The sequence below is a fragment of the Panthera tigris genome, chromosome E1 (genome assembly GCF_018350195.1).
Source record: "Panthera tigris isolate Pti1 chromosome E1, P.tigris_Pti1_mat1.1, whole genome shotgun sequence".
NCBI lineage: Eukaryota > Metazoa > Chordata > Mammalia > Carnivora > Felidae > Panthera > Panthera tigris.
In genome coordinates this window covers 6,835,963-6,850,158 of record NC_056673.1, presented here as the reverse complement: position 1 = coordinate 6,850,158, position 14,196 = coordinate 6,835,963, and the positions used below count along the sequence as shown (strand labels likewise).

Here is a 14,196-nt window from a genome sequence, read left to right as displayed (position 1 = left end):
ATTATAGGGAAAATAATTTTCACAATGGTCTTTACAGGTGCCCTAGGGGGGATTTTTTTCCATGGGATCCTAAATACTCTGGAGGCACAGGGAGCCTGTAAGTGAGACAAAGCAGAGAGAAGACAGCTTAGAGCTTCCCTAACCGTGGAATCCCAAGCACACCCTGGTTGCTCCCGTCTGGGGAGAACAAAGAGAGGGACAGAGGGACAGGGTCTTGCCTGCTGAGGGTGGGGAAGGATGCCTCGGGCAGGGTTCAAGGGCAGGAAGGGGTGGGAAGGGGCTGCCACACGGCAGAAACACAGGACACGTCAACCCTCAGACACAGAAATGGCCGAAGAAACACAGCGTAACCAAACACGGCCCCAGGAGCGGGACCCCTGTCCTCCGATGGCCAGGTTTAAGCTGCCGGGGTGGTGCGGTCAGGGCGTGGGGGGTACTTACAGAGCGCTTGTCAGCCTCGGCCCCTTGCTGGCCCTGGAGACATGCGGTGAGCTTCTTGTGCGTGCTGTGGGAGACTTGCTTCACCAGCTCCAGGCGTTTCTCAACCTGCACACAGAGCAGCGGGCGGGGTTACCAGGTGAGGGCAAGGTCAGGAGAAGCAGGGCCATCCATCTGGGCAACCGAGGGAGAAGAGCCTACCCTGTGTCTGTGCAGAGACAAGCACTGCTGGGGACTCAACACCCAACGCTGGAGAACCGGAGCTGGGGGGAGGGAGGGACAATCAAAGACCAGGAGACTCTGTGACCCCGCAGTGAAATGACAGCCAGGTCTCCCGAAAAGTCTTACCTAAACCGGTATTTAAAGTAATATATAGGGGTGACTGGGTGGCTCAGTCGGTTGAGCCTCCGACTTCAGCTCAGGTCATGAGTTCGAGTCCTGCATCGGGCTCTGTGCTGATGGCTCAGAGCCTGGAGCCTGCTTTGGATTCTGTGTCTCCCTCTCTTTCTGTCCCTCCTCCGCTCACGCTCTGTCTCTCTCTCAAAAAAAAAAAAAAACAAAAAAAAAACAAAAACCTAAAAAAGAAACCCCACCTAAATAAACATTAAAAAAAAATAAAGTAATATCATAAAGGGAAAGAAGCTGTGTCTAAACAGACTGCATGAGGAGCAGTGTAAGTGGTTTAAACGGGCACTGGGAACGACTCAGTTTTAACGGGAAGATATATTTCATGTCTATATGCTAAGGGGCCTGTGACAACCTTACCTGAAGAAGGTCTTCACTCAGAACTTCAGTCTTTTCTGCCCTAAAGAAAAAATTGAGAAATATATCAGTGAAAAAAAAAAAAAAAAAAAAGAAAAAAATTAAGAACACAGTCTCATACTTATTCCCCACTTCCTCTGCTCATGGTGAGACTAGAAGAACACACATTATTAGCAGACATTTCTAGCAAGAGAAAATACAGACCATACTGTCATTTACTGGGAACCTTAAATACTCTGGCAAGTAAGATCCTCTGAAGAGTCTATTACCGTCTCAACCCGGGATGAAGGACAGCAAAACCATTTCTGTTGTTACAGACATTCTTTTTTTTTTTTTTTTTTTTTAAAGTAACAGAATTAAGCATGTTCCCCAACTTGTACCCCATGGCCTCCCCCAAACAAGCAAGTAAAAGTAACAGAAATCTGACCAGGGATCGATAAACAGCCAACAAGGAGAAAACATGGATTCCTAGTGATAAACTCAAATGCCACCATTCAGATCTGGCAACCAAGCGTTAGGCGCCCCTGCCAGAAAGTGGGGGTGGGGGAGCTTGAACCCGAGATGAACACATCTGGAGAAAGAACCTGGACACGGGCCGAAGTGCCCCCAACCTCTTAGCAACCCCTGCATCACATCAGGGGAGAATGCGAATCTTATATGGTGCAAAGCATTCCTAATTTATTGTCTAGAGAATCTCAGAGATAAGGTTCGGTCAATGATTTCTCTCCCGTGGGCGTGTTCTCTGTCATCTTGTCTCTCTGGGGGTCACTCTCTCCCTCTCACACTCACACATACAAACTGCAAATTCCCATGAAAACAGATGATCAACACTCAAGGTACAGAGGAAGAAAACACAATATATGGAGAGCCTGAAGAACTTCAACGACCAGAATTGTCAAAGATGGCAACATATGTATGAAATACTGAAGAACTAATGATACACTGAAATATTAGTGTCAGGACTTCCACTCCTGGGGAGACGGAGGGAACACATTTCACCTATTTCCCGTCGCTAACTAAAAGCAAAACCTTGGGGCTTTCCGTATAAAACACAAGACTTTGCAAGGCGGACAGAAGGTAGACTGGCCAGTGACCGCCAGACCCAACGAACGGCATGGTGTGAAATATGGGACTTCTGCCTCACATATTCCACGCTTGAAGCTGTGAACGGAAATACCAGTGAGTGCAGAGATAAAAAGTCCAACAAAAGCCAGGTCCCTGTAGCCCAGGGATCCGGAAGGCGGCAGCCTAGCAAGATAGAAAATGTTCATAGATAACGACTGCTCACTCCAGCCAAATGCTACAGAAGAAAACACCGTTGTCCTACCCCGTCCACACCAGCCAACACCGGGAAGGGCACCTAGCCTTTCACCCTTGCCTGGCTATAACAAAGCACCCAATCCTCCCCTTCCTCTTGGCCAGTGTAGCATCAGAGACGTTTGAGCATGGAGCTGGGACATTTGTCACTTCTCAGCTATCACAATGGAAGCCATATGAGCGGTCCACACATCCACCCTCACCTTGTGTTGACAAAGACTCTGTCTCCTCCTCCGGGAACGTGGTGTAAAGGGAGGCCCAGGGGAGTCGAGACTTTCACCATCATCCAGCAGTAACAAAACCACCCTCTGGATGGCAACAATGGAAGCCTAGTGGGGAGCAATAATGAGCCACTCCCAGCCAGGGCGGTATCAGTGAAGGCCTAATGGGGAGCCAGAATGCCCACTCTCACCCAGCAGTAACGAGGGGCATCACCCTCTTGGGGGTGTGGGAACCAGTGACGGCCAAGGGGGGAACCAGGACTTCTATCTCCACCTGGCAGTAACAAAGCAGAATTCTCCCTTCCCTTGCTAGAATGAGATCAGAGGAAGTCAGCTAAAAGAGAAAGTTTAAATAAAGCCCAGAATCTCATCATATAAGACAATAGTCAAGTATCAATAAAAAATTGCTTATCCTATCAAGAACCAGAAAGATCCCAAGTTGAATGAAGGCAATCAATGAATGCCAAGAGCAGGATGACGGAGACGTTTGAATTATCTGACAAAGACTTTAAAGCATTCGCCAAGAAAATGCTTTGATAAGCATTTATGAACGTGCTTGAAATGAATAAAAAAAATAGAAAGTCTCAGAACAGAAGATATAAAAAAGAAGAAAATGAAAATTTTAAAGTTGAAAACTGTAATAATCTAAGTTAAAAATCCTGGTAGGTGGGGAGGGGGTGCCTTGATGGCTCACTCGTTTGGGGGTCTGACTTTGGCTCAGGTCAGGATCTCATGTTTTGTGGGTTCGAGCCCCGTGTCGGGCTCTGTGCTGACAGCTCGGAGCCTGGAGCCTGCTTCCGATTCTGTGTCTCCCTCTCTCTCTGTACTCTGTCTCTCTCAAAAATCACCGCCCCCCCCCCAAAAAAAAAATTCCTGGTGGATGGGTTCAACTGTCGAATGGAGAAAGCAGAGGAAAAATCTGTGAACTGCAAGAAAGCACAAGAGAAATTTCCCAGTCTAAACAACAGAACAAAGATAGAGCAAACAACCCAAACCAAAGCATTAGGGACCTGTGGAACTATAGTGGAAGATTAAATGTTGATGTCATCAGAGTCCCAGAAGAGGGAAAAGAAGGGGGCTGAAAAAATACTCAAAGGTATAATGGCTGAAAACTGCCCCAATTTGGCAAAAGATGTAATATTCAAGAAGCTGAGCACATACAAACAGGATAAACACAAGGAAGTCCTCACCAAGACTCATAGTCAAATTTCTGAAAACTAAAGACAAAGAAAGACTTGATAACAGTGAGACAAAAATGATACCTTACTAATGGAGGGGAAACAACTCAAATTACAGAAGATTTCTGATGAGAGACTACAGAGGACAGAGGGATGTGGTACACCATTTTCCAAGTACTGAAAGAAAGTAACTGCTAACCTACAATCCTATATCCAATGGAAAACATCAGGATGTTCTCAGATAAAAGAAAACTAACAAAACATGTCATCAGCAGGCTCGTCTTAAACAACTGCTAAGGGAAGTTCTAAACAAAGAAAAAGAAATGGTAAAAGAAATAACCTTCAAGTATCAGGAACGAAAAAAGAACCTGGTGGTCAAAAATAGTAAATAAGATAGTCTTCTTTCTCCCCTTGAGTTTCCTCTATTAATGGTTGAAGCAAAAAATTTATAACATTGTGTATATGGCTCTATATGTATGTAAAGGAAATATTTAATACAATTATACTTTATTTGGAAGAGGGTAAAGGGACATAAAGGGAAGTAAAGGTTCTAGATTTCACTGAAACTGGTAAAATAAAGATACTAGTATGCTGTGATAAGCTGCGTATATGTAATAACCAGAGCCACGGCTAAAAAAGCTACATAAGAAGATACACTCAAACATGTTATAGAGAAATCAAAATGTAACCTAACCCAGAAGGAAAGACAAAACAAAACAATGAAAAACAGAAAAACCAAACCTAAAATAAAAAATAGTGGACGTAAGCCCTAAACCAGCCATACTTATGTTAAATGTAAATGGTGTAAATATACCAGTTAATAGAGATTGGCAGAGTAGGTTAAAAATGTTGTCTAAGAGAATCTCACTTCAAAGGACTATTTTCTTTTTTAACGTTTATTCATTTTTGAGAGACAGAGTGCAAGTAGGGGAGGGGTAGAGAGAAAGACACAGAATCTGAAGCAGGCTCCAGGCTCTGAGCTGTCAGCAGAGTCCCACATGGGGCTCGAACTTGGGAAGGTGAAATCATGACCTGAGTCGAATGAGAATCTCACTTCAAATATAATTATATAAGTAGGTTGAAAGTAAAATTGTAGAAAAATATACTACATAAACATTAGTCAAAAGCAAGCAGGAGTACCCATATTAACATATGAAGTAGGCTTCTAAGACAGAGAAAATGACTAGAGACAGAAAGGAGAATCATATATTCATAAAAGATCAATCAAATAGGAAGACACAGCAGTCCCAAGTGTGTATGAACTAAACAACAATACTGCAAAATACATAAAGCAGAAACTTATAGAACTAAAAGGACACATAGACAAATCCACATTCGTAACTGGAGACATCAGTACTTCCTCTCTCAATTATTGATAGACCAACTAGATATACAAAATTAGGAAGAATAAGTAAGGACACAATAACTCCATTAACCAATAGATTTTAACTGACATTTGTAGAACACTGCATTCAACATCAGCAGACATACTTTTTCCAGGGCTCATGGGACATATACAACATACAACATCTGGGGTCATAAAACAAACCTCAATTAACTTGAAATAAATGAAATCATAGACAATGCATTATCCAACCACAGAAGATGTCAAAGTAGAAATCAGTAACAGAAAGATAAGAAGAAAATATTGGAAAGTTCAAATACTTGGACACTAAATGAAACACCTCTAAATAATCCATGGGCCAAAGAGAAAGCCTCAAAAGAAATAAAAAATACTGACCTGAATAAAAATGAAAATACCATGTATCAAAATGTTGGATGCAGCCAAAGCAGTGCTAAAGAGGGAAACTGGTAGCACTAAAATCCACACATTAGAAAAAGAAACATTCTCAAATTAAAATATAAGTTCCTACTGCAACACCTATAAAAAGTGAGTTAAAATAAATCCAAAGGAAGGACATCATAAAGATAAGGGCAGAAATGAGTGAATTTAAAACAAAAAAATAATAATAGAGAAAAATCAATGAAAGAAAGATCGGGTCCTTTAAAAAACTAAGGACAATTGAAATACACTGTAGCATGACTGAAAAGAAAGAAAAAGACAAATCACCAATAGTAGGAGTGAAACAGGAAATATCACTACAGAACACTAAATTTCAAAATGTCTTTGAACAACCTTACACATGTAAATTTGACAACTTGTATATGATGGACTAATTATTCAAAAAAAAAAAGTTACTATAATATACCCAATAGGAATAGACAATCTTAATAGTCTGTAACTAGTAGGAATTTGAACTTCTACGATTAACTACCTCCCACCCCGCGAAGTCTTCACAAAATAATTCTACCAAATGTTTAAAGAAGAATTGACACCAATTCTATACGATGTCTTACAGAATATAGAAGAGGAGGGAATACTTCCCAATTTATTTTATGAAGCGAATATTCTTTTGATACCAAAGCTAGACAAAAAACAGTAAAAATAAATAAATAAATAAAAGTAAGATAACTATAGACTAATATTCCCCATGAATATAGACGTGCAAATCCTTAACAAAAGATTACCAAAAGAATTCAATAATACATAAAAATAATTATTTACCATGACCAAGGTGGGTTTGTTCCAAGGATTTGAAAATCAGTGTAATCCATCATCTCAAATACAGACTGAAGAAGAAAAACCGGATCATATCAATAGATGTAGAAAAAGCATACGCAATTCAATTCAAAACCCATTCTTGGTGAAAACTCTCAGAAAGCTAACAATAGAAGGGAATGTCCTCAACTTAAATAACATGTGTAAAACAAAACAAAACAAAACAAAAACAATATCCTACAGTTAACATTATAGTTAGTGGTGAAAGATGAGATGCTTGACTTCCGAAGACCAAGAACAAGGCCAGTATGTCTGTACTTGACATTCATTCAACACAGTGCTACGCGTCTGAGTCAGTGCAGTAAGGCCAGAAAAGTAAACATAAACCAAAGAGATCTGAAAGGAACAAATTAAAATATCCCTATTTACAGATGACATTATTGTCTATGTAGAAAATGCCAAAAACCTACAGCGTGCGAGCAGGGGAGGGAGGGAGAGAGAATCTTCCACTCAGCATGGAGCCTGACGCAGAACTTGATCCCACAACCCTGGGATCACGCCCTGAGCTGAAATCAAGAGTCAGATGCCCAATCGACAGAGCCACGCAGGTGCCCCTCCAATGGGAATTTTTTAAGGTGATGGGTTGCCCCGTATCCTGTTTGTGCTGGTGGTCACACAAATCCATGTGTGTTAAAACTCAAAGAACCGTAACGAAAACGTGAGGTTTACTTTGTGCAAATTTTTAAAGTAAAAAAATAATTTCTTAAAAGAAAATTGAGATAATAGACAACAGCAGAAGTCAATGAGGGAGGATGAGGTGAATGAGGGAGGGGAGTTAAGTATTCTCAGCTCCTGGGGGCGCCTAGGTGGCTCAGTTGGTTGAGTGTCTGACTTTGGCTCAGGTCATGATCTTGGGGTTCCTGAGAGTCCACATCCAGCTTTTTGCTGTCTTCGTGGAGCCCCCTTTGGATCTTCTGTCCTCTCTCTCTGCCCCTCCCTCACTTGTGCCTGCATGCACCCTCTCTCCCCACCCTCCTCTCTGTCCCTCCCAGGTTGGCACTCTCTTTGTCTCTCTCTCAAAAATAAACATTTTTTTAAAAGGCCTAAACACGCCATTTAAACACTAAACATGTTCAGCATAAAAATAAATAATAATAAAGAGAATTAGCATAGAGCTAGATTTTTAAAAACTAAGAAATGTATCTAAAACATAAACAATCAGGAAGATTAAAGAGAAAAACAGGGGAAAAAAAACATACCAGGCTATTTCTAATTAACATTATAATAATGTTGGCCAAAATAGACTTTGAGGCAAAAAATAAATAAAATAAAAATAAAATAAAGTAAAATAAAATAAAATAAAATAAAATAAAATACAAAAAAAACCAAAAAACGACATTAAAAGGGAGAGAGGATCGCAATATAATGATAAAAGTCTACCTCATCTAGGGGCTATGAGAATTTGAAACTTGGATGTACCTGTTTAGAATCACAAAGTATATAAATCAAAACTGACAGAACTTCAGGAAGCCTTTAAAAAATCTACCATAATTGAAATGTCAGCATTTCCTTTTTAATTAATGAGAGGTAAGGCAGAAAAAAAGTTAATCAAGATACAGAGGATTTGAAAAACCTAAGTCAACACGATTTATTTGACAGACATACATGGAACCCTGAATATCATCACTATAGAACATAAATTCTTCTCATGCACACAAGAATTCATTTCCAAAAATTAACCACTTATTAGCCTATAAAGCTCTTCTTGATCAACCCCAAAGAACAGATGCCTTGCAGATGATGTTTTCTGACCCCGGTGCAATTTAGTTTGAAATCATTCACTAAAAAGTTAAAATTAAAAAGCAACAACAACAAAACAAGATTTGGAAACTTCAAAAACAATTCTAAATAGCTCATAGGTCAAAATGAAGGTGTTAGAATTTTTTAAATATTTAGAATTGAAAAACAATTAAAATACTGGATATCAACTTGTCAGCAAAGTGATACTTTAAAAAAAATACAGAAACTTGGGATGCCGGGATGGCTCAGTCAGTCAAGCGTACTACTCTTGATTTCGGCTGAGATCATGATCTCGAGGTTTGTGATACCGTAGAGATGAAAACAATAAATGAAAGTGACGAACAGTTTTATTTGAAAACAGACAAAATGGCCAAATAGAAAAATAAAGCAAGCGCAAACTGACTCAAGAATAAATAGGATGCTAGGGGCGCATGGGTGGCTCAGTCGGTTAAGAGTGCAAATTTGGCTCAGGTCATGATCTCGCTATTCCTGAGTTCAAGCCTCGAGTTGGGCTCTGTGCTGACAGCTCAGAGCCTGGAGCCTGCTTTGGATTCTGTGTCTCCCTCTCTCTCTCTCTCTCTGCCCCTTCTCTACTCACACTCTGTCTCTCTCTCTCTCAAAAATAATAAACATTAAAAAAAAGAATTAATTGGATGCCTGAATAGTCCTATAAACATTTAAAAAACATTAAAGCAGCAATTAAATATCTTTCCACAGCGGAAAAAGAGGACCAAGGTGTTTAGCAAGAAAATTTCCAAGAAATGCTTCTTTCCAAACTTGCACAAACTTCAAAAGAATAAAAAAAGAAGCTACACCCGCAGCTCATTCTAAGAGACAAGTATATAACGTGTTACAAAAACTACACAAGGATGTGCAAAGAAAATCAATCATAGACTGGTTCTGTATATTAACAATGATACAAATACCCTAAACAAAATTAATTAGCACATTATGAGCAAATCAGATAAATTGCTAGACTGCATGAGTGGTTTTTGTGGGTTTTTAAGACTTTACTTTTGTGGTTTTTTAATGTTTGTTTATTTTTGAGAAAAAGAGAGAAAGAGAGCAAGAGAGTGCACTTGTGAGCGGGGGAGGGGCAGAGAGAGGGACACAAAGGATCTGAAGTGGGCTCCAGGCTCTGAGCTGTCAGCACAGAACCCAACATGGGGCTCAAACTCACAAACCATGAGATCATGACCTGAGCTGAAGTCGGACACTTAACCGACTGAGCCACCCAGGCTCTTCTAAGATTTTAAGTAATCTCTATACCCATCGTGGGGCTCGAACTCACAACCCCAAGATCAAGATTTACATGCTCCATTGACTGAGTCAGCTAGTTGTCCCAGGAGTGCTTTAACACTAGAAATCTGCAAGTGTAATTCTTCACGCTGACAGGTTAAATGATAAACCATGACTATCTCCGGCAATGCAGACAAAATGTTTAATAAAATTCAATGCCTATTCATGAGCAAATTTTAAAATTTTTAGGAAAATCCTTATGTTTGTATTTTCAAACATACCTATAAAACATTATTCTTAATGGGAACATGTTAAAAATATTCCCTTTGAAGTCAAGAATAAGACAAAAATGCCTACTATCGCTTTCTACCCAGCTTACAAGTAAGTAACTAAAATAGAAGATTTAAAAACTAAAGAGAAAGAACCTAAACTAATATAACCTACAGAAGTTATAGAAAATAACTGGGGTGCCTGGATGGCTCAGTCAGTTATGCGTCTGACTTCAGCTCAAGTCATGATCTCATAATTCGTGGGTTTGAGCCCCCCAGCAGGCTCTGTGCTGACAGCTTAGATAGAGCCTGGAGCCTGCTTCAGATTCTGTGTCTCCCTCTCTCTTTGCTCCTCCCTGGCTCATGCTCTGTCTCTCAAAAATAAAAATGTTAAAAAAAAAATAAGTTATTTAAAATAATCTAAGTTTCCAATGATAGCTGGCTATAAAAGCAATATAACAAAATCAATATAGTCAGCAAATACTAAGAAAAACTAATTTTAAAAATCACTTAACATGGAACAAATATAGAATACATTTAATAAGAGACTGGCAATAGCTTATAGAGAAAAAATTAGTAAAAGACATTAAAAAGACAAATTGAGAGACATACTATATTTATGGAAAGAATTAACTTTGTAAAGATATCAGTTCTCTTTATGCCGATGCAACCCTAATAAAAAAGTTTCAAATATTAACTTAAAACTGAGTTAATGAGCTAAATCTTAAACTTATAAGGAATGCAAGATGTAAGAAAAAAACACGAATATCTGTAGGAAGAATAAGTTGGAGGAACTTCACCTCCAGACACTGAAACTTACTCAAGTCAGAGTAATTAAGATAGTATTTATTCTATCAGTGTTCACACTGAACATGAGAACAGAAGACAATGTTGGGGAACAGACTCACACACACAAAATGATAGATAGAGGTGTTATCCCAGATTGTGGAAAAGGGGTGTTATTCAATATGTAGTGCTGGGTCAACTGCATATCCCCCCCCCACCCCCCACAAAAAAAGAAAGAAAAGAAAAGAGAGTTCTACCCAACACTATGCATAAACGCCAAGTCCCAACGAATTAAAGACTTAAACTTAAAAGGCAAGACGTTAAAACTTCTGGGAAAATACATACGGCATATCTTGTGTTTCTGACCATGGAATGACACTTTGAGAAAAAAAGATCAGCCATAAAAGAAAAGAATAATAAATATATTTACATGAAAACGAACTTGTTACAGTAGATGAGAAAAATATCTAAAAAGAAAGTCAGAAAATGGAGAAAGATACATGTAAAAAAGTATGTAACTGCTGAAGTATTAAAATTCAGGTTGTATCAGGAACTCCCAAAAGTCAATTAAAAAAAGAAAATAAATCAACTCTACAGTATAACAGGGTGAAGACTGGCACTGCTTAAATGAGAAAATTCTAATGATTAACAAATATATAAAAACACGGCCAACCTCATTAGGAACCAGGACTATGCAAATGAAACCTACAAAGAGATATCATTCTATATCTACCAGTTTGATGAAAACGCATGTCTGACAATTCCAAATAGTGATGAGACGAAGTAATGAGAATCTCTACAAAGCACTATGATAAGTATAAATTGTTAACAGCATTGTAGAAAACCATGTGTCATTATCTTGTACATTTAAGACTGAAACTCAGTACCCAAACAAAACATCTTTTAACAAAACAGTACAGAATATTTACTCTCTTTATGTCTCATGCGCTCTAATATTTTCTAGTATGCTCACTAAATCGATTCCATTATCACTAATGAGTTGGAACCTGCGTTCCAAAACAAACACTATCCTACAGAAACCCCTGCACATTTACCAGGAGACATTTATAAAACATTCCTGGCAGGTTTTTGTGAGATTTTTTTTTTTTTGCAAAATAAAAATTAAAAAATGAGGGGAAAAAAACTCCATCAAAAAGAGAATAAAGATACACCCAAAATAATACAATACCTAGGAATAAACATAACCAAAGAGGCGAAAGATCTGTACTCTGAAAACTATAAAAAAAGAAAGTGATGAAAGAAATTGCAGGTGACATAAAGAAATAGAAAAACATTCCATGCTCATGGATTGGGAGAACAAATACTGTTTAAATGTCTATACCACCCAAAGCAATCTACACATTTCATGCAATCCCTATCAAAACACCAACAGCAGGGTGTCTGGGTGGCTCAATTGGTTAAGCGTCTAACTCTTGATTTTGGCTCTGGTCATGATCTCATGGTTTGTGGGTTTGAGCCCTGCGTTGGGCTCTGTGCTGACAGCACGAGACTGCTTGGGATTCTCTCTCTTTACCCTCCTTCTCGCTCTGTCCCTCCCGCGCTCACGTGCATGCTCTTTCTCTGAAAATAAACTTAAAATACCAACAGCAAATTGTGCAGGACCACAAAAGTCCTTGAGTAGCTAAAGAAATCTTGAAAAGAAAAGCTGGAGGCATCACAATTCCAGACTTCAAGTTATATTTCAAAGCTGTAGGAATCAAAGCAGTATGGTCCTGGCACAAAAACACACATAGGTCAATGGAAGAGAATAGAAAATAACCAGAATAAACCCACAATTATATGGTCAATTCATCATCGGCAAAGTAGGAAAGAATACTGAATGGAAAAACACACAGTCTCTTCAACAAATGGTGCTGGGGAAACTGGACAGCAACATGCAGAAGAAGGAAAGGGGACCACTTTCTTACACCATGCACAAAAACAAATTCAAAATGGATGAAAGACCTAAATGTGAGTCATGAACCATAAAAATCCTAAAGGAGAACACAGGCAATAACTTGTTTGACGTTGGTTGTAGAGACTTCTTTGAAGATATGTCTCCCGAGGCAAAGGACACAAAAGCAAAAATAAACTATCAGGACTTAATAAAAATAAAAATCTTCTACACGGCGAAGGAAAACAATCAACAAAACTAAAAGGCAACCTGTGGAATGGGAGAAGATATTTGCAAATGACATATCTGTTAGAGTTAGTATCCAAAATATGTAAGGAACTTCTAAAACTCAACGCCCCCAAAGCAAATAATCCAATTAAAAAATGGGCAGAAGACATGAACAGACATTTCTCCAAAAGCATACAGATGGGCCAAGAGGCACATGAAAAGATGCTCATCATCCCACATCCTCAGGGAAAATACAAATCAAAACCACCATGAGATACCAGCTCACACCGGCCAAATGGCTAAAGTCAACACCACAAGAAACAACAGGTGTTGGCGAGGATGTGGAGAAAAAGGAACCCTCGTGCACTGTCGGTGGGAAGGCACAATGGTGCAGCCACTGCAGAAAACAGTAAGGAGGGCCCTCGAAAAGTTAAAGATAGTATGACGTTATGATCCAGCAGTCTCACTACTGGGTGTCAAAGAACACACGAATACTAATTCAACGGGGAACAATGCCCTCCTATGTTTATAGCGGCATTATTTGCAACAGCCATGATACGGAAGCAGCCCAGGTGTCTATCGACCGACGAATGGATAAAGAAGTCATATGGAAGATTACTCAGCCATAAAAAAAGGAATGAAATCATGCCATTTGCAACGACACGGATGGAGCGAAATAAGCCGGTCAGTGAAAGACATGTGATTTCGCTCATATGGGGCATTTAAGAAACAAAACAAATGAGCAAAGGGGGAAATGAGAGAGAGAGAAATCAAGAAGCAGACTCTTCATTAAAGAGAACAAACCGATGGGTCCCAGAGGGGAGGTGGGGAGGGGTTAAATAGGTGATGGGGCTATTAAGGAGTATGCGTATCGAAATGAGTACCAGGTGATGTGCACAAGTGTTGAAGCAATATACTGTGCACCTGAAGTTAATATAACACTGTGTGTTAACTAACTGGAATTAAAATGAAAACTTAAGAGAGAATAAAGAAATTGGGATATAGGGCGCCTGGGTGGCTCAGTCGGTTAAGCGTCCGACTTCGGCTCAGGTCATGATCTCACGGTCCGTGAGTTCGAGCCCCACGTCGGGCTCTGTGCTGACAGCTCAGAGCCTGGAGCCTGTTTCGGATTCTGTGTCTCCCTCTCTCTCTGACCCTCCCCCGTTCATGCTTTGTCTCTGTCTCAAAAATAAATAAACGTAAACAAATAAAAAGAAATTGGGATATAGCTGCATAATGACATATCATACAGTAATAAGTAGTGAAATAAAATTTACCCCAAACAAGGGATGATTCTTGGAGGTACAATGTTGAATGGGGGAAATAGCTAACAGCAAGATTACTTAAATGATACCATTCGCATAGAGCTCAAAACCAAACATCACTCAACAACATACTGTTAAGGGATAAATACAGATGTAGTAAAATGGGAAGAACCCAAGATTGTAATCACAAAATTTCGAGTAGTGGTTCTCTCCAGGAAAACGAGGGACATTGGATTTGG

General features: G+C 39.4%; 1 protein-coding gene across 3 annotated transcripts in view; it reads right to left on the bottom strand.

Annotated features, from left to right (window-relative positions):
* The window catches only part of ARHGAP44 (Rho GTPase activating protein 44), a 181,162-nt gene that overhangs the window by 82,051 nt on the left and 84,915 nt on the right, over positions 1-14,196 (bottom strand). For all 3 annotated transcript variants that reach the window (XM_042965729.1, XM_042965730.1, XM_042965728.1), the window contains exons 2-3: positions 1,204-1,243; positions 442-546 (exon numbers count right to left, since the gene is read on the bottom strand). In XM_042965729.1, coding sequence (XP_042821663.1) covers positions 442-546; positions 1,204-1,243 — 145 coding nt within the window. The remainder of the gene's footprint in view (positions 1-441; positions 547-1,203; positions 1,244-14,196) is intronic.